Below are 22749 nucleotides of genomic sequence, written 5' to 3'. Positions count from 1 at the left end.
ATACTTTTGGCAATACAGTGTATTTTACATAAAAGATGTTTAAATATAGTCCACATGACAAAAAGTGTATGTTCCCTTGATTCTTGATACTGTGACGTTACGTGGATGATCGACGAATTTTGCTTTATGGTTGTTCGTTAGTCCCTTATTTGTCCTGAGCTTCTAATATTTACATATTTTGTGGTATATAACAGCTTGTGTATCATCTTGCAAAGGCACATCACAGAGATTTGTACTAAAAAGGACTATAGCAATATTTCTAAAGCTCTGGCTTTATTTCAGAAGAACATGTAATATTAAGTTGAAAAAAAAGTGACCAATACACAAATTAATAGTTTTAATATAATACTCTACATAAGAAGTGCAAATACATGTTTATAAACCATTAGAGGAGTGAATGTAATCCAAATCGACCTTCATCATCTTAAATAAAATACATTCTATCTTGTCAATGATATATATAAAATATCATAAAAGATTATTTAGTATAAAAGCCTTAGATAATAATTTTAAAACTTTAAAGTAAAATTTTAAAGAAGTATTTGCATAGTCAATATTGGTTAGCTCTAAGACACGTGAAGAAACTAAAGACAAGTGAGTGTAAAAACAGAAAGTGTTAAAGTTCGGTTTAAAAAGAAATACCAGAAACACTTCACAATTTTGTCCATTGGCTCTGTAACAAAATACATTTCATATTGATGCGAAAGAGGTCTACATGTAGAATTAACCTTCAAAACAAAGTGACTGGTGACCTTTGTCACCGTTTATCAAGATTTCAAACGTTGCCCCAGTTCCTGAATGCAACCGCGGGGTGTCAGCATATTCAATGCAAACACGAAAGCTTAAACATGTTTGTGAAGATGTGGAGCACTGTTTGACAGTGAGGTCTGTGGGACATTGTGATTTACAAAATTACAAGTCAGAAAACAGTCAAATATATCTAAACCTCTTACAAACCCAAAAAGCAAGCATTCTCAATAGCTGTTTTTTCTTAATTCACAGTAAATCTTTGTGCGTAATGTGACAAATGTGAGTTATCGCTAGACAAAGCAACCTATTGTCAAGCAAAAGATACGAGTGTACCTAAACTGCGTCCTCTTCGTATTACAAAAGTGCAAGAGCTAAACAGATTGATGACCAAGACAACTTAGTTAATATAACAATTTATAAAACGACTATCTGAACCACCAGTGTTTTTGATTTTGCCTTTGCGAGGCCTTTGTCAGAGAAACTATCAGCAGACGCTTTTCTCTCTGGATTTCACTTGCTCAATCACTTGGCAAAAAGATTTGGCTTCAGCTGAGAGGTTTTCAGGCCAGCTGGCTGTAAAGTTCAATGTTCTTGCTGATAACACCAAGCGATAGAGACGTGTGCGGGGTGAGCGAGGTTATCCCAGCAGAACTCTTTGAAGGCGATCGGCGGGCACGCTGTGGTCATCGTCCGAGTCAGCGTCGCTCTGAGGGTTGGAGCTGCAGGGAGAGGTGCATTCTGGGGAGCACAGGTAGTGCATCAAGGGCAGGCGATACTTCCCGCAGAAATCCACAAACTTGATGTGACGAACACACGAGTCGAAGTAAACGCCTGGTGAGATATGGTGTGGTTAGAAAACAATTTTACAATGACTAAAAAACTTAAAGGGATATTTCTGTCATCAATTACCCTTGTGTCATTCCAAACCCATCAGACATTCGTTCATCTTCTAAACAAATGAAAATACTTTTAGGCCCGCCTCGCTTAGTTACTGTTGCTAACTCGGAGAAACAAAAGGATTTGCTAACTGTCTTACAGCTGCCGTGTGAAAACCTTGTCCCAAGATGTTTTTGATAGATTTTGGACACCTCTAGTCGAGGAGCATTCAAGTCTCAAGTTAATAAGAGTATGACAACCAGGATACTTGGAATCAGTGTCTTAAGTACCCCAGGCACATTGTTTTACCATTTTTGTAGCATAAACACCATCAAACCTATGAGAGCTTCGGATCTTCCAATGTTTCTCTATGGCGCTGAAACCTAAAGATGTCAGCGTTCCAGTCCCCATGCAACTGATACTCAACTGCCATTGGCTCATCTGCAACCCCAGAAAAAGTTGGGATGTTTTGTAAAATGCAACAAATTTGTTAATCTGTGATTTGTTCATTCTCTTTCAGCTTTATTTACCTGACAAAAGTACAAAGAAAAGTTTTTCAATATTTTCACTGAACAACTTAATTGTATTTTGTAAATGTCAACACATTTTGATTTTGATGGCAACAACACACTGCCAAAAAGTTGGGACAGGGGCAAAATTAAAGAATATCCAAGTAAAACTCATTTGAGATGGTCAAGTAGATGAATTGGTAATAATAGGTCAGGATATTGTGATTGGGTCAAAGCAAAGGTGGGTCATGGCTCATCACACTTTGTGCCAAATATCATGAGTGAATTGTAAAACAGTTCAAAAATCATATTTCTCAATACAAGATTACAAAGAATTTAGGTCTTTCACCATCTATCACACATTACATTGTGAAAAGATTCAGGGAATCCAGAGAAATCACAGTCAGGGCAAGGAAGGAAACTTCTGTTGATTGTGCGTGACCTTCGTGCCCTCAGATGGCATTACATGAGAGACCGTCATGCTACTGTGTTAAATACAGCCACATGGGCTCGGGTGTAGTTTGGAAAACCATCGTCACTTAACACAGTCTGCTGCTGCATCAAGGAATGCTATTTGAACAAGGAGAAAGCTATACGTCTGTTTAATACAGAGACGCTGCAGAGTTCTCTGGGCCCAAGCTCATCTCAGATGATCCAAAACACAGTGGAAATGTGTGCAGCGGACAGATGAGTCCACGTTTCAGCTTGTTTTTGGCAAAAACAGACATCGAGTTCTCAGTCCCAAAGATGAAAGGAAACATCCAGACTTTCAGGCTGTGCAGAAGCAAACATTTGTCATGGTATGGGGGTGCATCAGTGCAAACGGCTAGCCTGGATGCCAGCCGAACTTAGCCCCGCCCACAACATTTGAGGCCGGGCAGTTCGGTCAGGAGCTGTTCGGACCAATGAAATTGTCAGGGCGGGCTTTAGACGATGATGGACAGATGAAACAGTAACGTAAGCATCCACGTCATCAAAGAGTGCTTGGGTTGAATTTGTTCTAATCCTAAATGGAAAACTTGTTCATATTTGCATTCACCTTCACTATTTCTCTCAGAAATGATGATCGTGTTGAATCTGATCTGTGTATCCTTAAATTCCTTTTTACAACACCGGGAAAGATTGTTTACACTCATCTTCTTCTTCTACTTCTTCCAGCGTGCAGACAGGTTTTTGTCTTGCCAAGTTTTCAAAACTAGTCCAAAACAAGCCCAATAGCTTTCCGGAGGGGTTCTCCAGAAAGAAAAAAAAGGCGTTTGGGGGGTAAAATGTGTGTTTTTTTGGCAGATGTGTGTTAAAATTTGCATCTAAATATCACATAATTGGGGTCCCTTCAACCTGCGGACATGGAAAAAACAGCCTGCGGGAAAACCGCGGACTTGGCAACACTGCAGTTGAGTTCTGTTGACATTTGATAACTAACGTTATGCGTCGCTCCGTTGCTCTGATTAGTTGTAGGTCTATCCAATTGAGGTCTTTCCTGGTTCAGTTGAAACACGCCCCATAATCACAGCCCAACAGAGCAGTTTCAGACTCATATTCTGACTAGAATCGAGTATGACAACGTCAGGCTAGCAAACGGCATGAGTGACTTGCAAATGTGTGAAGGTACCATTGACATTGAGATGTATATTGTACAGAGACATATACAGCCATACACATATACTATATACATCTTTCCTGGGAAGCAAGACAATGCCGGGCCTCAATTTGCAGTTTTGCACATGGTACAACAGAGAGGTTTCTAGACACTCTACACCGTAGAACAGATGTGTTTGACTGCCTGCTTGCAGTCAAGATCAGTCTCTTATTGCAAATGTGGCCCATCATGAAAAGGAGAATCAGTCAACGACGACCACGGACTGTTGAGCAGCTGTCTAGTATCAGTCAAAATTGGGCAAAAAATCCACATCCAAAACTGCAACAATTAGTATCCTCGTTTAAAAAGTGTAATTAAAAGGAAAGGTGATGTGACACAGTGGTAAACATGCCTCTGTCCCAACATTTTTTGAGTGTGTTGCAGCCATCAAAATTAAAATGTGTTTATATTAACAAAATACATATCAAGTTGTTCAGTGAGATCTTTTCTTTGTACTTTTGCCAGTTAAATAAAGTTGAAAGAAAATGAACAAAGCACAGATTCTTGATTTTATTGCATTTTAAATAAATGTCCCAACATTTCTGGATTTGGGGTTGTAATTAAATTGGCACCAATTTGCATACATTTCAAGAACAGAAATCTGAACATTGGATAAAGCTAGGTTGAACTTTTTTTTGTTGTTGACAAATTAAGAGTTCTTACAGATGTAAAAAAAAAAAAAAATAAGGTTTTTGATGTCCATTTTTATCACTCCAAAAATCTGAGAATATTGTCAACAGAAATGTTTTTTTAATTTGAATATTATTAGGAATAAAATGTAAATCAGTTGAATTATATATTAAAAGACCTTCAGAATATAGACAGGAATAAACTGTAAAATTTGGTGTAAAGTGTAGGTTTCTGGCTCAGTGCATGAGAAAAACTCATTTTGAAAAAACAGCTTTTAAAGATACATGATGTATTGTAATGGAAATCTACAGATTTAATAGATAAAGTATAATAAAAAGATATTTCTAGTATTCTGAAAGAAGGCAAGTCATGGAAGCAAAATAGCCCAAAATCTCAAAAAATTCCAGTAGTGTATTGTCTTAATGAAACCTGAGAGAGAAACAAAAGTCCATACCACCAAATTGAAGTTTGGAAAATTTGGATGCATGGATTCTGATGGAGGGACAAAAATGATGAGAGAATATATATATATATATATATAAAAAAAAAAAATCTTGATTTGTGTTCCAAAACAAAACAAATATACAAATAAGTTTTGGAATGACACGAGGGCGAGTAAATGATGACAGAATTTCCATTTTTTTGTGAACTAAACCTTTAAATGAGGGCACATTCTTCTATATAAATGACTTTCATTGATTCTGAACTATCTAGATAATTTTAGCTTATATGTACATCTATAAAAACTTGCCTTTATATCACCCACCTGCACACTTGGGGTTGGGGCACTTGCTGGCCATGTCTAGGTAGTTGACTAGATGGCTCGGGAGGTCTCTATATGAGTACAGAAGGTTCCTGCTTTTGACGGTGCGGCCAGCCAGCTCCAGCAGTGACGGGGGGTCGTATGTCATGTCCTTGACAAAGCGCACGACCAATGGATTGCCACGCAGACTGAGCTCCTGAAGTTGTACCAGGCTCAGGATCTCTCTCGGAAGATACGTCAGCAAGTTATTGTGCAGACTAAGAGAGCGCAGGGAATGGAGCCTGAAAGGAAAAGCGGGACAGGCAAGAACATTTTTAATATTCATTTTACTACTACTACTACTACTCATGGGACACTTTATAAGGCACACCTGTTTAACTGCTTGTTCACAAAAATATCTAATCAGCCAATCACATGACAGCAACTCAATGCATTTAGTCATGTAGACATGGGTAAGATGATCTGCTGAAGTTCAAACTGAGCATCAGCATAGGGAAGAAAGGTGATTTATAGGATTTGAACGTGGTATGGTTGTTGATAACAGACGGGCTGGTCTGAGTATTACAGAAACTGCTGATTTACTGAGATTTTCACACACAAACATCTCTACGGTTCCCTTTCGAAAGGGAACTCGCGCTGCGTCAGCTTCGACGCTACGGGGAACGCCTCCAGCGTGACTGGTGCCTGAAATCACATTGAATCACGTCAATCCTATTGACCGGCGACAGCCTATGATGTCATCAAGGTGCGACCAGGAAGTATATAAGGGCGCCTTGCCAACATGACAGTATCTTTTCGTCTTCAGGGACTGTTTTGCCTGTCTTCACGTGAAACGTCTACAAGAAGGATAACAATGAAGTGTGCTGAGAACGCCACTTCTGCAGGTGTGTTTTGAATGTGTATCTTGCGCTTTGGATACACACACACTTTGCGTTTACTGTCTGGGAGAAGAGCATACACGAGAGGTTTGCGAACCTCTTGTGAAAGTACTTGTGAAAGTATTTGTGAGCGTTGTCCTCTGGAAACGCTCCGCTCTCGGTGGGACCTCTTCTCGAGAGGAGAGGTTTCAGCATCTGGGAACGGCCACGCTCGAGCTGAGGCTGAGCGGCGTCCAAATACCAAAAGCGCTTCCCAGATGGATCGGGCTCGTCGCTTGGAGACAGTTATGGCTCTTGAGGACGATCCAGATCGCGAGAGGCGGACCTCGGAGGAAGGAGCTGGATTTATGTTCCTCCTCCTCGTCTGCTGCTCTTCCACTCGAGCAGAGGATGGGTGAGTCAGTTAAAAATGCTGAAGCTTTTCTTACCATCCTGTCCCATGTACGGGAGTTGCTGGAAGTCATGGAACGCGCTGCGGGTAGACTGCAGCTGCCTTTGCGGTGCGTGAGGAGAAAGGCTGAGCGTCCAAACAGTTCGGACGATCGGTTTCTCTCCGCCCATGACCTCCCAACTCCTGGGAGTCTTCCATTCCTTCCAGATCTCCATCAGCAGACCTCGAGGGAATGGAAGAAACCTTACTCAGCCCTGCATCTGTCGACATCGGCGAGCTAGATGTCGCTGATGTCTAGGGACTGCCTGGCTGGGTATGTGTCGATGCCGCCCGTGGACGAGATGTTATGTTAATCTCGCCTTTGGGCGGCCGGCGACACTGTGGCTCCCACCCTGCCGGTCTAAACGCTGAATGGCAGGGCGTACATGTCAGTGGGTCGCGCTGCAGCAGCTTTGCACACCACAGCTGTGTTGCAGGCAGACCTGCTGAGGGACCTCGATCAGGGGGGAGGGACCCCCTGAGGCGGTAGTCGAGTCGCGCCGGACCGCGGTTTTTGCTCTCCGGGCCACCGTTCAGATAGCGCCGATGGCGGCGAGGGTGGCCACGGAGAGACATCTGTGGTTAAACCGTTTGGACATCGGGGAGAAGGAAAAAATCCTTTCTCCCTGATGCCCCGGTTTCGCCATCTGAACTTTTCGGCACCTCCGTAGAGGCGGTGGTGGGGAGGTTCGGAGAGGCGAAGGCGCGCTCGGCGGCATTCAGATGCATTCCGCTGAGGTCCGGGACCGCGCCCAGGCAGTCGGGTGTCCCCGGCCCGTCCCAGTCTGAGGGCTGGAGACGGGAATAGCGAGCCAACGTCGCCTCTCGAGCGCCCCGCCGTGGAGGACTGGGGCGCAGGGGAGGCGGGACACCTGCGACAGGAAGAGGAAGGAAGCCGGGGCTGGTAACCGGAACCAGCGCAGGCAGCAGACTCCACCCCCCGAGGAGCGCGGAGATGAACGCTGCCTTTTTTCCCTTCCTCTGGTTTTTCCCCCGGGCGCTTTTACATCAGGCCGGTGGCCTATGATGAGCAGAAAATGTAAGATTCTGCCGGCTCGCCTGGCTTGTTTGGTGAAAGCGCCCCCCTCAGGATGGCGGGCGGATACTAGCCTTATGGCTGGCTGGAAGCACCGCTGGGAGCGATCGGTGAGTCCCCCTCTCTGAGGGTGAAACATTTTCAAAACTATGTTTTTCAGAACTCCTATACCTTCGCTCGCCTGAGAGGTTTTCTGGGGAAATTTGGATCGCCGCTGGATCTTCGCAGGGCCTGCAGCTCCCCGTGAGTAAGCTAAGAACGATCTTCTTTGCAACATTATGATGGTTGTGTGTGAATACTTCACTTTCTGCTAGAGAGTTTGCTGCCTCTCCGTGCTATATTTTTTCCCCATTGTTTGGGTAACTGAATCGCGCTCTCGCCTGAGGGCTTGTAGTGTAAGGGGTGAGCTGTGTTTTTTTCCTAGCGTAAAGTGAAAAGTAGCTGAAGACCGGGTACGCGCTAATGCACGAGCTGTAGTGAGATCTGCGCCCAGCTCTGCGGAGCTTTGAAAAAGGGGTTTTTTAGAGGTGATAATATTTCTTTCCCGGGCCCTGAGTAGATCTAGTGCGGACTTATGTCGCACCACTTGGCCTAGGCTTTGTCAAGGATGGGGGCGTTTCCCTTTTAATAAAGGTGTTCGCCCCTGGCCTGTCTTTTCATTTAAAAACATGGCGTTGTTTATGCATCCTTGTTTCAGCCTCCTCTGTTACAGAGTCGTCAGGCCAAGGCCCGCCCCCTTCTCTGCGTTCTGGGGTCACGTGCAATGCAGACGAGGATGTTGCAGGAGACAGCGACTTTGTCAGTAGTCGTGGGGTGGAATTAAGCGTCTTTCGCCGGTTTGCGGTTAGACTTTATCTGCTGTTTCCGCCTTTCGGAGCTTGGTGGCCGCCATCTGCTGGCGGCCCCCGGCCTCTTCCTGGAGGATGGTACGGCCGGTGGTTTTTCACATTTCTGTGATATTGTTCCTTTGCTTTATGTCTCTGCTTCACCTCCTTTAGGGCCCGGGTTGAGCAGAACATCGGATAATCCTTCTGTCGGTATGGTTCTGGTCGGATGCTCCCCTGAGGCCCGAGCATTGCCAATGACTGACGCCCTCGCAATCAAGGTTGGCCGCTGCATGGAAAGAAAGACAGCCGCCCCGATGCAGGTGACGTAAGTTGTACTCCCCTCGCTTTAGAGGGTCTTTGCTGAGCACTTCTGCTGAGTACACTGCTGTTGGCAATGTGATTAGGTCCATGTTTGTAGGCCCTGCCCAAGAGACTGCGCCGTCCTGGGGGCCCTAGGACACGACGAAGCAGGTTGTCCCTAGCTGCCTCTGGGATGGAGCCAGCCCCAGGTGCGGGTATAGGAGCCAGCTGGCTCTGAGGGGCCAGCTTGGACGGTCTGGGCAGTTGGACTTCAGGACAGGTAGTAGGCGCTAACCGGCCTCCTTGCAGGAAAGTCCCGACACTATGGCCCACGAGTGGGCCTCGGAGGCTCTTCTCCACTGGTGTCGACGTCAGCAGTGACCCGTCATTGGCCCTGGGGATGAGTCCCCAGGTGTTAACTGGTTTTCCAGGCCTTCGTCAGCAGTAGACAGCTGCCGTCAGCCCAGGTAGCAGCAGCCAGCATTCTTAGAGTAAGGCTCCCAGTCTGGGTTTCCTTCGCTCAGGAGTTAGGCCCTGTTTGGCCTCCCTGAGAGCCTGCTGTGGTCAGCAGGCACTGTTTGGTCTCCCCTGAGGGGGCACCATAGGCATTAAGTCCCTCGACGGCTGGTACGAGCTGCTGAATAGGTGGTAGGCGCTACTGGGCCTCCCTATGGGCCTGCTGTGGGGTAAGCAGGCCCACTTGACCTCCTCTGCGGATGGCGTTCCTGGGCCCCAGTCACTGGATGGCTAGCACGAGTGTTAGCAGGTAGTAGGCCTCATCCGGCCTCCCTGAGTGACCTCCCTGGAGGCAAACTCCCGGAAATGAAGTACTATGAGTAGCAGCTTCTGCTATCAGGTGGTAGGCATGGTGGCCTCCCTGACGATGAGCTCACGGTTCCGGTTCCCAGTCACTGTGGTAATGAGCGTGATGTGCGAAGCACGACGGACGGCATGCTCTGCTACCAGGTGGAGGCATTGCGCCTCCCTGGAATCGTTCCCCGGTCCCCAGTTTTGGTAACGGATCGTAGCATGGGTTGCTATCAGGCAAAGCTGCACGGGCTTCCCTGAGGGGATTCGCTTTGGAGTAGTAGGCCCACGTGGCCTCCTCTGAGGGCACGCTCTGGTCTCGTGGTTCCTGGATAATCCAGTCAATGAGCAGAGGCCGGCTCCCCGGCCGCTGTGGTGTGCATAAAGTGCTATAAGTGGCACTTTTTTGCTATCAGGTGGTAGGCATGGTACCTCCCTGAAAGCGAGCTCCCGGTCCCCAGCCGCTGTGGTGAGCTTGAGGCGCTATGAGTAGCACACTCAGTTTGGCTATGAGTGCCCGATGTCTTGCAGTTGGTAGGTCCGCTTGGCCTTCCTGATTAAGCGAGTCCCTGGTCTTCCCAGCTACCTCGAGGGCTAGCACGACTGCGATCAGGTATCAGGCCCGTTGGCCTTCCTGAGGACGAGCGCTGCTTTGGATGCGCGAGCGGTCTATCAGGTTACCAGGTGGAGGCCTCTCTCGGCCTCCCTGGGGGACGAGTTCCCTAGGCGGGAACACACAACTGGCTTTTTTGCTGACAGCTAGTGGCTACCCGCTATCAGGCACCGGCCTCTGGCCGTTTGCGAGACCTGAAGGCGGTGTTCTTACCCTAGCACGACGAAGTGTCACTGCGGCTATGTGGTCCCGACAGGACGGGACCTTCATAGTAGGCCTACGGCATGGTTGCCTACCGGGCAGGCTTATGAGCTCCTCTCAAACGAGGGTCTATTGTGAGCTTACAGCCTCCTGGGGCTGTTCTATTGGTGGTAGGTCCCGAGGGGCCCCTCCCGATATATTCAGCCTATAAGGCCTTTGGCCTCCTAAGCACGTTTTAAAATAAGTGCTTGGTAGATCCGAGGATCGAGCGGCCCCTCGCTAGCAAAGGTTTGAAAAGCACTTCGCTGAGCGCTGCTCTCCGGGATAACCCGTCCCTGAGGTTCGGCTAGTCGGTGATGCTGCCCTTTCTTGCAGCACCCTAGCGGGATGTCTCTTCGGAGGCGAGTACCAGAGGCTCTGTACTGTACAGACAGGGTTGACCGTATTACGTGTCCCATACTAGACTGGGTCACCTGGTCAGGTCTCCCTGGTGGCATTCGGTGATAATCTCCCGAATAGTGACTGGCATAGGGTTCCCTCGTAGTTCCCTTGCCACGTTCCCTTAAAGGAACCCCTTCTGAGTCGAATGGGTTGGTTCCAGGCCTTTGAGCAAGGCCTGGGAAGGAACTCATACGTGTGAAGTTTTCCTTCTCAGGCGATAAGCTTGGGCTTTGACCGTAGGGAGCGCTGTCACTGACAGCCTAACGTGACCAGAAGGGGAGTGGTTCAGGCTTTTCAGCAAGATTTGCTTGTCTTGACAGTTGTCACTGCCAGTGGGCATGCACTCCCGTCGGCATGGCGGCGTTGGTATATCGTTCCCCGTAGCGTCGAAGCTGACGCAGCGCGAGTTCCCTTTCGAAAGGGAACGTCTCAGGTTACGAATGTAACCATTGTTCCCTGAGAACAGGGAACGAGACGCTGCGTCGCTGTGCCATGCCGCAGGGCCTGCCTGCCGAAACAGTCCCTTCAGACGATAGATACTGTCATGTTGGCAAGGCGCCCTTATATACTTCCTGGTCGCACCTTGATGACATCATAGGCTGTCGCCGGTCAATAGGATTGACGTGATTCAATGTGATTTCAGGCACCAGTCACGCTGGAGGCGTTCCCCGTAGCGTCGAAGCTGACGCAGCGTCTCGTTCCCTGTTCTCAGGGAACAATGGTTACATTCGTAACCTGAGACGTTTTCAGAGAGTGGTCCGAAAAAGAGAAAATATCCAGTGTGCAGCAGTTCTGTGGGCGAAAATGCCTTGTTGATGCCAGAGGTCAGAGGAGAATGGCCAGACTGGTTCGAGCTGATAGAAAGCCAACAGTAACTCAAATAACCACTCGAGCATCAAAACACGTTGAACCTTGAAGCAGTTGGGCTACAGCAGCAGAAGACACACTGGTGCCACTCCTGTCAGCTAAGAACAGGAAACTGAGGCTACAAATTTGCACTGGCTCAACAAAACGGGACAATAGAAGATTGGAAAAACATTGCCTGGTCTGAGGAGTCTCGATTTCTGCTGCAACATTCAGATGGTAGGGTCAGAATTTGGTGTAAACAACATGAAAGCATGGATCCATCCTGCCTTGTGATCAACAGTTCAGGCTGTTAGTGGTGCAATGGTGTCGGAGATATTTTCTTGCCACACTTAGTACCAATTGATCATAGTTTAAACACCACAGCCGACCTGAGTAATTATTAATTATATTATAATTTGTTACATTTATATAGCGCTTTTCTGGGTACTCAAAGCGCTTTACATATGGAAAGGGGAATCTCCTCAACCACAAATAATGTGCAGCATCCACCTGGATGATGCAATGGCAGCCATATTGCGCCAGAACAGTATAAATCAGCATATATGGGGATGATTAGGAGGCCATGATGATGGACAGAAGCCAATTGGCAAATTTGGCCCGGATGCCAGGGTTAAACCCCTACTCTTTTTCCGAAAGACATATGCTGCGTCCCAATTCGCATGCTATCCGTACTAAATAGCATTTGAAAAAATAGTATTCGAAAAAATAATTAGTGTGTCCCAAATCGTAGTATGTTGAAAAGAGTATTCCAAAGATTCCCGGATGGTCTACTATTTCTGGTCAGAATTCGAAGTGCAGATCGATGCGCACTCTAATGGCTGATATTGCCCACAACCCATTGCGAGATGGACGAGGATTCGATTAGAACTACAAACACGGATAAAAAGTGTTAAAAAACTACAAACATGACAGTTATGCGAGCTCGACGGAGAGGGTTGGATAAGGGGTTTGAGTGAGCAATTAGTATTTAACCTGAGAAAATATATTTATTCAGTGTTATCCACATTATATTTCACCTGCAGCAGCATTGTGAACTTTTGTAATGATATGTTTGGCCATTAACTTTGCAAACACATGAGAGGAGTCTCTGCATTAAAGACCCACGAATGGCAGATCAACGTGCTACTACATTTCTCTCCGATACGGTAAGAAATAAAATTGAATGTGGAGGATTTGAACTGTGACGATGATTGACAGGGCAGTTTAAACAGTGACGGGATGCACATAACTAAGCAACAGAGTCCGTTAAAGATAACAAAGTAGTATGTCCCAAAGCTTGCATACTCTTCTGCTACACACTCAAAAGTATGTACTTTTTCTTCCCAAAAAGAGTACATACTTTTAGGTCGTAGTATAAGTAGGCGAATTGGGACGCAGCAATAGTCACCAGATCTCAATCCAATAGAGCACCTTCGGGATGTGGTGGAACGGGAGAGTCGCATGATGGATATGCATCAACTGTGTGATGCGATCATGTCAATATGGACCAAAATCTCTGAGGAATGTTTCTAGTACTTGAATATATGCCACAAAGAATTAAGGCAGGTACCCAAACAGGTACTAACAATGTGTACCTAATAAAGTGCCCGGTGAGTGTATCATATGTAATATACTACAATATAATGGTAGAATATACCATTAAAATAATTGATAATAATCTTTTTTTTTCTGGTCTTATCCAAATAATCGTTTTCTTTATGATAAATAAATCTAGTTATTTAAAAAAGATGTGCAGTGCAAATGCTTGTGCAGTTTAAGACTTACCTGTTGAGTGTAGGTGGGACGCTCTGGATGCGATTATCACACAGAACTAGGTAACTGAGGAAGGGCAAGTTAGCTAGTTCAGCAGGGATGGAGGAGATCTGGTTACCACCCAGATACAACAGCTCTAAGCTGGAGAGAGAAAGAAGGATTGTCAAGCAAAAATAGATGGTGACAAAATGACTAGTTCTACATGGCATTGGAATCTGGCATGGGGAAATAGAACAGTGAAACGGACTCTGAAATGCTAAAACATAAAATGAGCATCTGAAAGCATAACCATGTGTTTTCGTCCAGTTGAACAGCATGAATTCATTGTCTTTGGTTCATCAATACTAGGAAATCAAGTGAATGCACATTAAAGCAGTGCTTTGAAATCTTTTTGACTCCAAGGCCTCCTTTTGTCTGACATACTTGAATGCTCTCCTATTTACAAAATTCCCATTTCTGTTGACATAAAAATATATAAACTAAAAAATATGATGTCAGTTTAATGTTGTACATCTTTATTTAATGGTTCTTTTGCATTTTAATTACGACTATGTTAATATAACTAAATTTAAATCATTTGAATATCCCTGGAAGTTTTCTGATGCCCCCTGGTGGGGCCCGACTGCCTGATTGAAAACCACTTAAAGTACATTCAAAATAAACAGGAAGTCTTTCACTGAGCAAACACAGACGTGCAAAATTGTTTAAAAAATAGATCACAGCAAGCATGCAAAGTTTGGTTATGAGGAAATCGTCCTAACTTCAGCAGTTTTTAAGTCAATAGAGATCAATGTTTCATGATAATCAAGATATATTTAGCAAACATCCCTTTTGTTGCATCACAAACACTTGTGTCCTGCACGTCCAGTGCTTCATGGGATGACTTATGTTCATTTCTTCTGTTCAGTTTGTCGAGGTCAGACATCCACGAGTAAACACATGAACGCACTGGAGAGCTGCTTTATATGCAATTCCAATTGAAAGTGACCTTTTTTTTAATACTGTAAAGCTGCTTGCTTTTAAGCAATCTATTGTATGAAGTGCTATATAAATAAATGAGATGTTATGTTATGTTGTTGGAAGGCCAAATTGCAGAGCTTATGCAAACATATCCACATCGCTATGAGCAGATGCTTTCTTAAAGGGTTAGATCACCCCAAAATGAGATTTACCCCATGATTTACTCACCCTCAAGCCATCCTAGGTGTATATGACATTCTTCTTTCAGACGAATACAGTTATATTTTTAATAAATAATGGCAGTGAATGGCAGCCCAAAAATTGAAGCCAAAAAAAGTGCATCAATCCATTATTAAAGATACACTGTGTGATATTTTCCCCCATCTAGCGGTTAAAAGGTATATGACCATCCAGTGAATATTAGTTTCTCTTCCTCTCAATTCCGATTTCGTTTTAACTCCTACGGTGGCCGATTTAGTCCAAGATTAATATGGCTTCCAGTTCGACCTCGTCCACATTCGACACGGTGCCATCGAGTGTTAAAACGCGAAAGGCGAAGCTTGAATTAACGGGTATGTCCCTCTTTGGCTAATGTACTTTCAAGATGGAGGGGCAACATGGCGACCCCAAGCCTGTAGTGCTCCAGTCAGAAATTGAAGCTTCTGCGCCTCGATCGCCCCCCGGTGGCCGGTCCCAGTATAGCTCCTAAACCCCACCCCTCCATGTATTTGAATGGGCGCGAGACACACTAAACAATTTAATTACACTTCAAATAATTGTTTCCTAAAGATGGTTTCTGTCATTTTAGGCAGTTTTTATTACAATAATTTCATTTCAAGTGTTCGTTTTTTAAATAAGTTTAGTTTTAGTGAGTTATTTGATGCTATAAAAACGGGGGTGTGACGTCATGATTGACAGCTGAGATTGACGGCTTCTCTGAGTGAAGTTGTCACTGAGGCACTAACGGACTTTTTTCGGGATTTTTGGGAGGAGATTGGAGCTTTAGCTTTAATTTCTACACTTCCATAACTGTTTATTTCACACCAACATAATTAATTGTTCTGCATCTGTGAGAGTGTGGGCGGGCTTTTGATAATCGCGCCTCTACTTCCTGCTCTCTACTGCGCAACTCTGGTCCTGAGATCGCTACTGCGTAGACTCGGTCCCAAGATGTCAGCGCCGTGAGCGGGCCTATGAAAGCTTCAACTTTGGCCAGCGGAAGTCAATGAAGTCGCGTCGTCCATATTTTTTACGGTCTATGGGCGACCCGCATTTGAACCCCTTACCCGTATGTATTTTCAATGGCATATTATAAACTTACGAGAATACTTTATTACTTGAAAGAAGTAAATATAGTTTAAAGTAATCCATACTCCGGAGGGTTAATAAAGGCCTTCCGAAGCGAATCGATGGGTTTTTGTAAGAAAAATATCCATATTTAACAAGTTATAAAGTAAAATATCTAGCTTCCGTTGGACCGCCTTCGTATGCAATTTACGGAAAACGTGTAACTGGCGCAACGATGACGTCGGACGCCGCTTAAGCATTTTGAACTGTGAGAGGCACTACACTTTCTTCGCAAGTTGAATACGGAAGGCGATCCACCGGAAGCTAGATATTTTACTTTATACCCATCGATTCGCTTCAGAGGACCTTTATTAACCCCCCAGAGCCATGTGGAATACTTTTATCATGGACGGATGCACTTTTTTGGGCTTCCATTCACTGCTATTATAATGCTTGGATTAGCCACAACATTTTTTAATATAACTCCGATTGTATTCGTCTGAAAGAAGAATGTCATATATACATGGCTTGAGGGCGAGTAATTATGGGATAATTTTTATTTTTGGATGAACTATCCCTTTAACCATTTACTCACAGCTGTCATGTTTTGTTGTGTGTTTATTTTGTTATTGAGCAAATTTTCATATTCATCAAAATGCACAGTGTGGGCGGCGTCGGGATGTTCGCTAACAGTATACCTCGATCAGTTATTTCAAACTTCTTTTCACCCCGAGGTGAAGAACTTCGCTGTGAGTTATTGTCAAAAGTACCAACCAGGTTACCAAGTCGTTACTGAAATGTAAAAAATGTGACGCTTTGAGCGCTGCTGAGCGGAATTCGTAAACACCTCTGACTGGCCATTGTGCTCACACGCTCATCAAATATGTCTGTGATTGGCTACAATGACCAGCGCTTCAAAAACATGTTATAAATATACATCAATGACGCTTTTCACAGAGCGCTTACGATACACACAGGAGCATTTGAATGCAGGCGCCTATCAGTCTACCCATCCGCTGGTCGACGCCTGCTTGTGCTTTCAAACCAAGCGGCAAACTCCCGCAGTTTCTCTTGAAGCCAATACGGAAGTGACTTAAACTGCAATTCATTGACTGGCCACTAGGGAAGGGAGGCTCCAGAAGGGAGCAGAATCTCATTGAGCCCCATGTTAAAATGCCCAACTTTACAGCCTGGTACAAATTGTGGTTTTGGTCTATACGGCTAATTTTGCCCTTCATGACAACTGTGAGGGGGGTGAATTTTTTTTTTACTCATTCGTTTACATTATATAAAGCCTTAAAGTTCTGCATAATTAAGGCCGTGGTCACTTTGAGTGACAGGTGGATAGCCATTTATCTGCTGTCTGTTAGTCATCACGTCACCTCAGCTCCACCCTTGTCCCGCCTCTTTGCCCATTTTCTATTATCTGGGAGTGACGCACTGCCAAGATGGCAACGGCCAGCTCGTCCCTACTTTACACTTCAAAACTGCTCTTCAGGATCCTATGGGTGACGTCACGGACACTACCTCCATATTTTTTTACAGTCAGTTTCAAACGCTCCCGTTTTTAAAACACTTCCGTGCGCTTATGATTGTAGCCAATCACAGACACATCTGAGGAGCGCGTGAGCACAATGGCCAGTCAGAGGTGTTTACAATTCCAGCTCAACAGCGCTCAAAGCGTCACATTTTTTAAATTCCAGTACCGACTTCGTATCGAGGTCGGTACTTTTGACAACACTACTGTGAGTATACCTTGGCTTTAGAATCTTTTTTCAAACCCCCTGGTGAAAAGGAATTCTTCCTCTACTGGGGACAAATAATGAGACACTAAGGAACAAGAAGAAAGTGAGAGATCTTCCATCATTTTTTCCCTACTTGCCACCTTCTACATTTATTGTCCTCCCTGAAGAGAGGAATTCATTTCTTTATTCCCTTCGCCAACCCATCTCGGCTTAGTCTCTACAATTACCACAGCAGGCAGAGATGGCAAAGAAAAAAAGAGGCCCAGATCTCTCGAAAAGGACCAACTCTGTGTGTAATGTGGGACAACAGGGCACATCTCTTTTTGATGGGATGGCTCGCAGCCAAGTCGGCCTCAGCAGACTCATGGCTCCAGCACAGCTCTACTGAGGCCACATGGCAAACTGATCCTGGGGCCTGCAGCTCAACTCCTGAGAGCTTCCTATTCACTCCCACTGTGAACCAAAGACCAAATGAGAGACTATTATGTGGTGAGCACTGAACTGAGAAGCACTTCACTGTCATGACATGACAGCTGGATTGTAATATAAAAGCAGATTATATTTGTATTATACATGCTCACCAAGGCTGCATTTATTTGATCAAAAATGCAGTACAAACCCAAGCGGCAACCTCCCGCAGTTTCTCTTGAAGCCAATACGGAAGTGACTTGAACTGCAATTCAATCGACAGGCTCCAAAAGGGAGCAGAATCTCATTGAGCCCCATGTTAAAATGCAACTTTACAGCAGAAAAAAACACGTTTACAGGCTGGTACAAATTGTGGTTTTGGTTTATACGGCTAATTTTTCCCTTCATGACAACTGTAAGGGGGGTGATTTTGTTTAGAAGTCATTCGTTTACATTGTATAAAGCCTTAAAGTTATGCATAATTAAGGGCGTGACCACTTTGAGTAACAGGTGGATAGCCATTTATCTGCTGTCTATTAGTCATCGCGTCACCTCAGCTCCGCCCACGTCCCGCCTCTTTGCCCATTTTCTGTTATCCGGGAGTGACGCACTGCCAAGATGGCAACGGCCAGCTCGTCCCTACTTTACACTTCAAAACTGCTTTTCAGAATCCTATGGGTGACGTCACGGACACTACGTCCATATTATTTTATATATTTTTTGTCTATGGTACAAACTAATATTGTGAAATATTATTATTTATTCATTAGCATGCTATGCTGCAGTGGTTTCCTTTGCAACAGCTGTAAACTACAGGTAGACTGTATGATGTTTGTCTACGGTTTGCCATATCAGTCATTGCCACAATCAGTTAATAATGTACCGTAATCATCAACCACTGCGCTGGTAGACCGTGAGTCACGTTCTGGGAGCTCCTTTTCCATGACATTGCGAAAGTTGTTTATTTATACGCACGTGACTAATAATTAAGACAACACTGATAAGGTTCATAATGAACTTGACTCCCTAATGTTTGTTTACCAAAATATGCAGAGAAATGCATCTGCTAACTTGTAAAAAGTGCAACTTTGTCCTACTTTCTCCACTGAGAAAATTCTTCAGTAAACACTTCTGATGAATCACAATATTACAAATTGCATTTTGATGTTTACATGGTAACAGTGGATCTCTAATCAGCATTATGAGTAGTTTAGTTCCTCAACAGGAATTTAATAAATGTAACATTTCTTTTTTAAATGAAGTTGAAAACAGTGACTTTTTTTGTGGAAAAAATTAAAGGGATCTTAAAAAAAAAATTGAATAGACTTTACTTCCGAGTTGAACAAATGAGCCCTGCCACAAATAATGGGTCTGCCTAGCGATTTATCGATTTATTTATTACTCTATTCACTGCCTGATTAGAAAACCTACAAATTTGACTTTGAGAAATTTGATTAAATGTTGCCTTTACTATGTAAATATGACTATAAATGCCTTTTCAATTCTGTTACATGTAATAATAATAAAACAAAAGGAAACACTTTATTTTAGTGTTACATAATGTACTTACCATAGTAATAACTATAAATTATGCATAATTACATGCAACTAACCCTCAACCAAACCCTAACCCTATAGTAAGTACATGTTGTTAATTAATATTACTCAGAACTTAAATATATAATTACACTGTAACAATGACACCGTAAAATAAAGTGTAACCAAACTAAATTATACATTGTGAAATGTAATATTTCTCATTTTATTTTATATTACCTTGCCTTAACTACTGTGCTAACATTTACATTAATCATTTGAAACAATGCACTTATTGTGTACATGCATGTTTTTACTTACATTTTAAAAATGACCTGCATGCAATTACATCTGTGATTAATTTCTGTAGACAACACCTGTCCCTAACTTTCCCAGTATCCCACCTCAATATCAGCAACAGTGTTTTGCAATATAATATGAACAAAAGAAGTACATTTTACTTATTTTTTGATGTAAGTATATAGTAGTTAAGGCCACCTACTATAAAGTGGGAGCAAGTAAGTAATATAAACTTCTCAGCATACTAGCTTAGCATACTGTTAGCCAGCTAGTTTATGAAATCCGTCATTACCTGTGGGTGTGATCATTTGGTAAGAAAATGCAAGTAATACAATGTAAAACAAACTTTTTATATACCCAGAATAAGATCACAGCAGGCTACGGTAGTGTTAAATCACTGTACCAGAGAACTGACAGCATACAAGCTACACTTACACACAGCTGTCCCCTGGGTCCTAGTGCAAACCCATTTGTGTGAAGGGATCCGATTGTTCATGACACCCAATTGTTGAGTTCAATTGGCACTGTGACAGAATTACTGTAAAAGAGCATGGGAACACTCTAAAGAAGCTGACATATGACGGGAAGATAATTAATGTCAACATGACCTCTTTTTGGTACATGTTGCACTTTGTTCAGAGCAAAAGCTATAAACAGGAAAAAAGGCAGCCTGCCATTTGTGTCTTTCGGATCACACTTATAAAGTTGCATCAGCCAGGACATAATGATTTACTTTGCAACAGTAGTGAAGAACAGCATGTTTAATTTTGTTATTTTCTATATGACAATTGAGCACAGTGCGCATATTTCACACTGTTCTGCTGTTTTGATTTCTTGACCTTCATTGGTCCAGCATAGAAAGCATATTAGTATGGGACAGACATCCAGAATGGAAGATCAGAGTCCATGAAAGTGGAGTCTATTTCTGGTTTAATATGAGGGTATAGTCAATAAAGTATCTGTGGTAACATAGATAAACTGATTGCCGGTCATATTATTTCAAAAGACGAATTACAGTCATACTTTTGGATGAGTTGGGTAACTTATTCTGACTTCATATCCGGCTTCACGTACCTCTACCTCTTAAAATCCCTGCTGTTGTGTAATCAGCTGCTGTGACTTTCATAAATCCACCAGGATGCAGTCAGAATATATTCTCATATATTCATTGTGCATTACATGTTTTCCGAACAAAACTTCAGAGTGCCTAGTCGGTGCGATCAGAAATGGAGAAAGCACCTAAAAGGAAATCTGACATACTGTATACGTAAGAAGAGTTTTTTTAAGCGAATACTTAGTGAATATTATTACTCCACTGACCAGTCCGTAAGATGCGAGGCATAAATAAACATATGCACGTTTGTATGACGCAAGACATATAAAAACTCAAGGTGCAAATGCTCAAGGCATTTTTGAGTATTTCAGTTCTAAACCACCGCTTCCAATCCAATCGAAATTTAATTCAGATCAAGCTCAATTGGATCACCGCGGCTTTACAGTACGATTGAGCCATCAATATGATTACTGATTAATTGGTTGTATGTAAACATAGCTATTGTTAAATATTAAAATATTAGCCACCACCACAAGGATGTGTTGAATCAAATAACTATTGTAGTCCTTAAAGTCACCATGAAATCAAAATTGACACTTTTTTTATTGTAATATTGCAGTATTTATTTTATTATAAAATGACACATGCATGTTATTTTTTAAATTCATATGCCCTTCTCGCTGCATCATCACTTCACTTTTCTGATGACTTTTTCAACATGATGGCGGGACAACCTGTCGCAGCAAACCTTAATGATCCAATCAATTCTCGATACACAAAGTAAAGTTCCCGTGAACTTCAGCCCTACGTTTGTTCTTGTTCGAGAGGCTGTTTCAGTCAGATATACATCACAATAGGCTTTCGCAACATCCATTTCCACACTTACTGGTTGTTTGATTTCCCACCTAAAATTATGTCATTTCCTGGAGTGTGACGTCATTACGGGGCCATTAAAGGTTAGCACTCATGGCAAGAATTACAGCATCCACTAAAGGTAGTGAAATTATTTTAAATGAATATAATTATATAACTCCCATATTTAAAACATAATAAGATAATCGATTTTTCATCGAACACAGAACACATAAGATCACGAGAATTGAGTGTGTTAATTAGTCTTAGCCCAAAAAAAGAGGTTATCTAAGCATGAGATTTGAATTACACCGGGTACATATAACAAGTTTAAAGAGTAGTATACCTCCAACGAGTAGCTGTCTCAAACCTTAGTGCTCACGACGTTTTGAGGCAGTCAATGTGCAGTCAGGTGTTTCTGTATTACCTGGTCAGACTCTCTATCTCTGCCGGGATGCTCTTCAGTCTGTTTCCTCCCAGTGACAGCGACTGTAGTCTCAGCAGCTGCAGACACTGGCTCGGCACCTCCTCAAACCTGTTTCCGCTCAAATTCAACACTTCCAGCTGCAAAGAGCCAAACTCTTTTGGTAGGGAAAACTCATTTAAACGATTATTCTTGGCTATGAGGGTTTTGAGTTTGGTCAGTCGGGTAATGTCCTCGCAGATGACCGAGAGCGTGTTGTTACTGATGTCGAGAAACTCCAGGTTCGAGAATAAACAGACGGATTCGGGCAGAACCGTCATTCGGTTGTAACACAGATACAGCTGCTTCGTGTCTTTCCGTCGTTTCTCGCTGACCGTGTCCAAACTCTGATTGTTCAGATTCAACCGGGACAGGTCTAAAACACTCTCGGTGCTGTTGGCTCCTTCTAACCCCTCCATTTTATCAGTCGATAACGAAAAAGAATCCCCCTTCTTCTGGTGCAAGCTGTTTTCCAACCCTTCGACCGAGTTTACTTCCAGTTCCAGGCGCCCCGAACATCCATGTGTAACCTAAATCATCCGGCCCAATGGAAGCATTCACACATTACAGTTATCAAAGACGGTTTATCAAGCGTGGATTCTTTAACATTCATGTTTCGGGGCTTAGCTGTCTCGCGTGACTCCGCCCCATTGTATTAACCCTTTACTAGAACTAGCTAGAGAAAAACTGTAATTTTAAGTTATCTAGAAACATGCTTATATACCACAAACAACTCGAACAAACTCTGTTCTCAGCCAGAATGACATATACAGTCTCTTCTTTTTAAAAATCCAGTCTCTTCTTTTTAAAAATCAGTCTCAATTG

The 22749-nt window shown here is 43.5% G+C and overlaps 1 protein-coding gene across 2 annotated transcripts; it reads right to left on the bottom strand.

Moving 5' to 3' along the window:
- Positions 1–259: 259 nt before the first annotated feature.
- Positions 260–22749, bottom strand: lrrc58b (leucine rich repeat containing 58b). 2 transcript variants are annotated; one of them, XM_079821739.1, is made up of 4 exons: positions 21889–22749; positions 13332–13460; positions 5171–5448; positions 260–1581 (listed from the first exon to the last, which is right to left on the bottom strand). In XM_079821739.1, exons 1-4 carry the CDS (start codon positions 22341–22343, stop codon positions 1388–1390), a joined length of 1056 nt encoding a protein of 351 aa, XP_079677865.1. In that variant the 5' UTR covers positions 22344–22749; the 3' UTR covers positions 260–1387. The 2 variants fall into 2 exon arrangements, with proteins under 2 accessions (XP_079677865.1, XP_079677866.1); XM_079821740.1 differs by having other exon boundaries at positions 5156–5448; positions 21889–22563.

The sequence above is a fragment of the Gobio gobio genome (genome assembly GCF_949357685.1).
Source record: "Gobio gobio genome assembly, chromosome: 7".
Classification (NCBI taxonomy): Eukaryota; Metazoa; Chordata; class Actinopteri; order Cypriniformes; family Gobionidae; genus Gobio; species Gobio gobio.
Note: the sequence above shows the minus strand (reverse complement) of the source record. Positions and strands in the feature narration are given on the sequence as shown.

Excerpts from the sequence above, each read along its gene's own strand:
- lrrc58b (XM_079821739.1), bottom strand. The coding sequence starts at position 22,343 with ATGGAGGGGTTAGAAGGAGCCAACAGCACCGAGAGTGTTTTAGACCTG. Across the intron at positions 13,461-21,888 it reads GAGATAGAGAGTCTGACCAG|CTTAGAGCTGTTGTATCTGG; the intron begins GTAATACAGAAA and ends TTCTCTCTCCAG. Across the intron at positions 1,582-5,170 it reads CCCCAACCCCAAGTGTGCAG|GCGTTTACTTCGACTCGTGT; the intron begins GTGGGTGATATA and ends ATATCTCACCAG.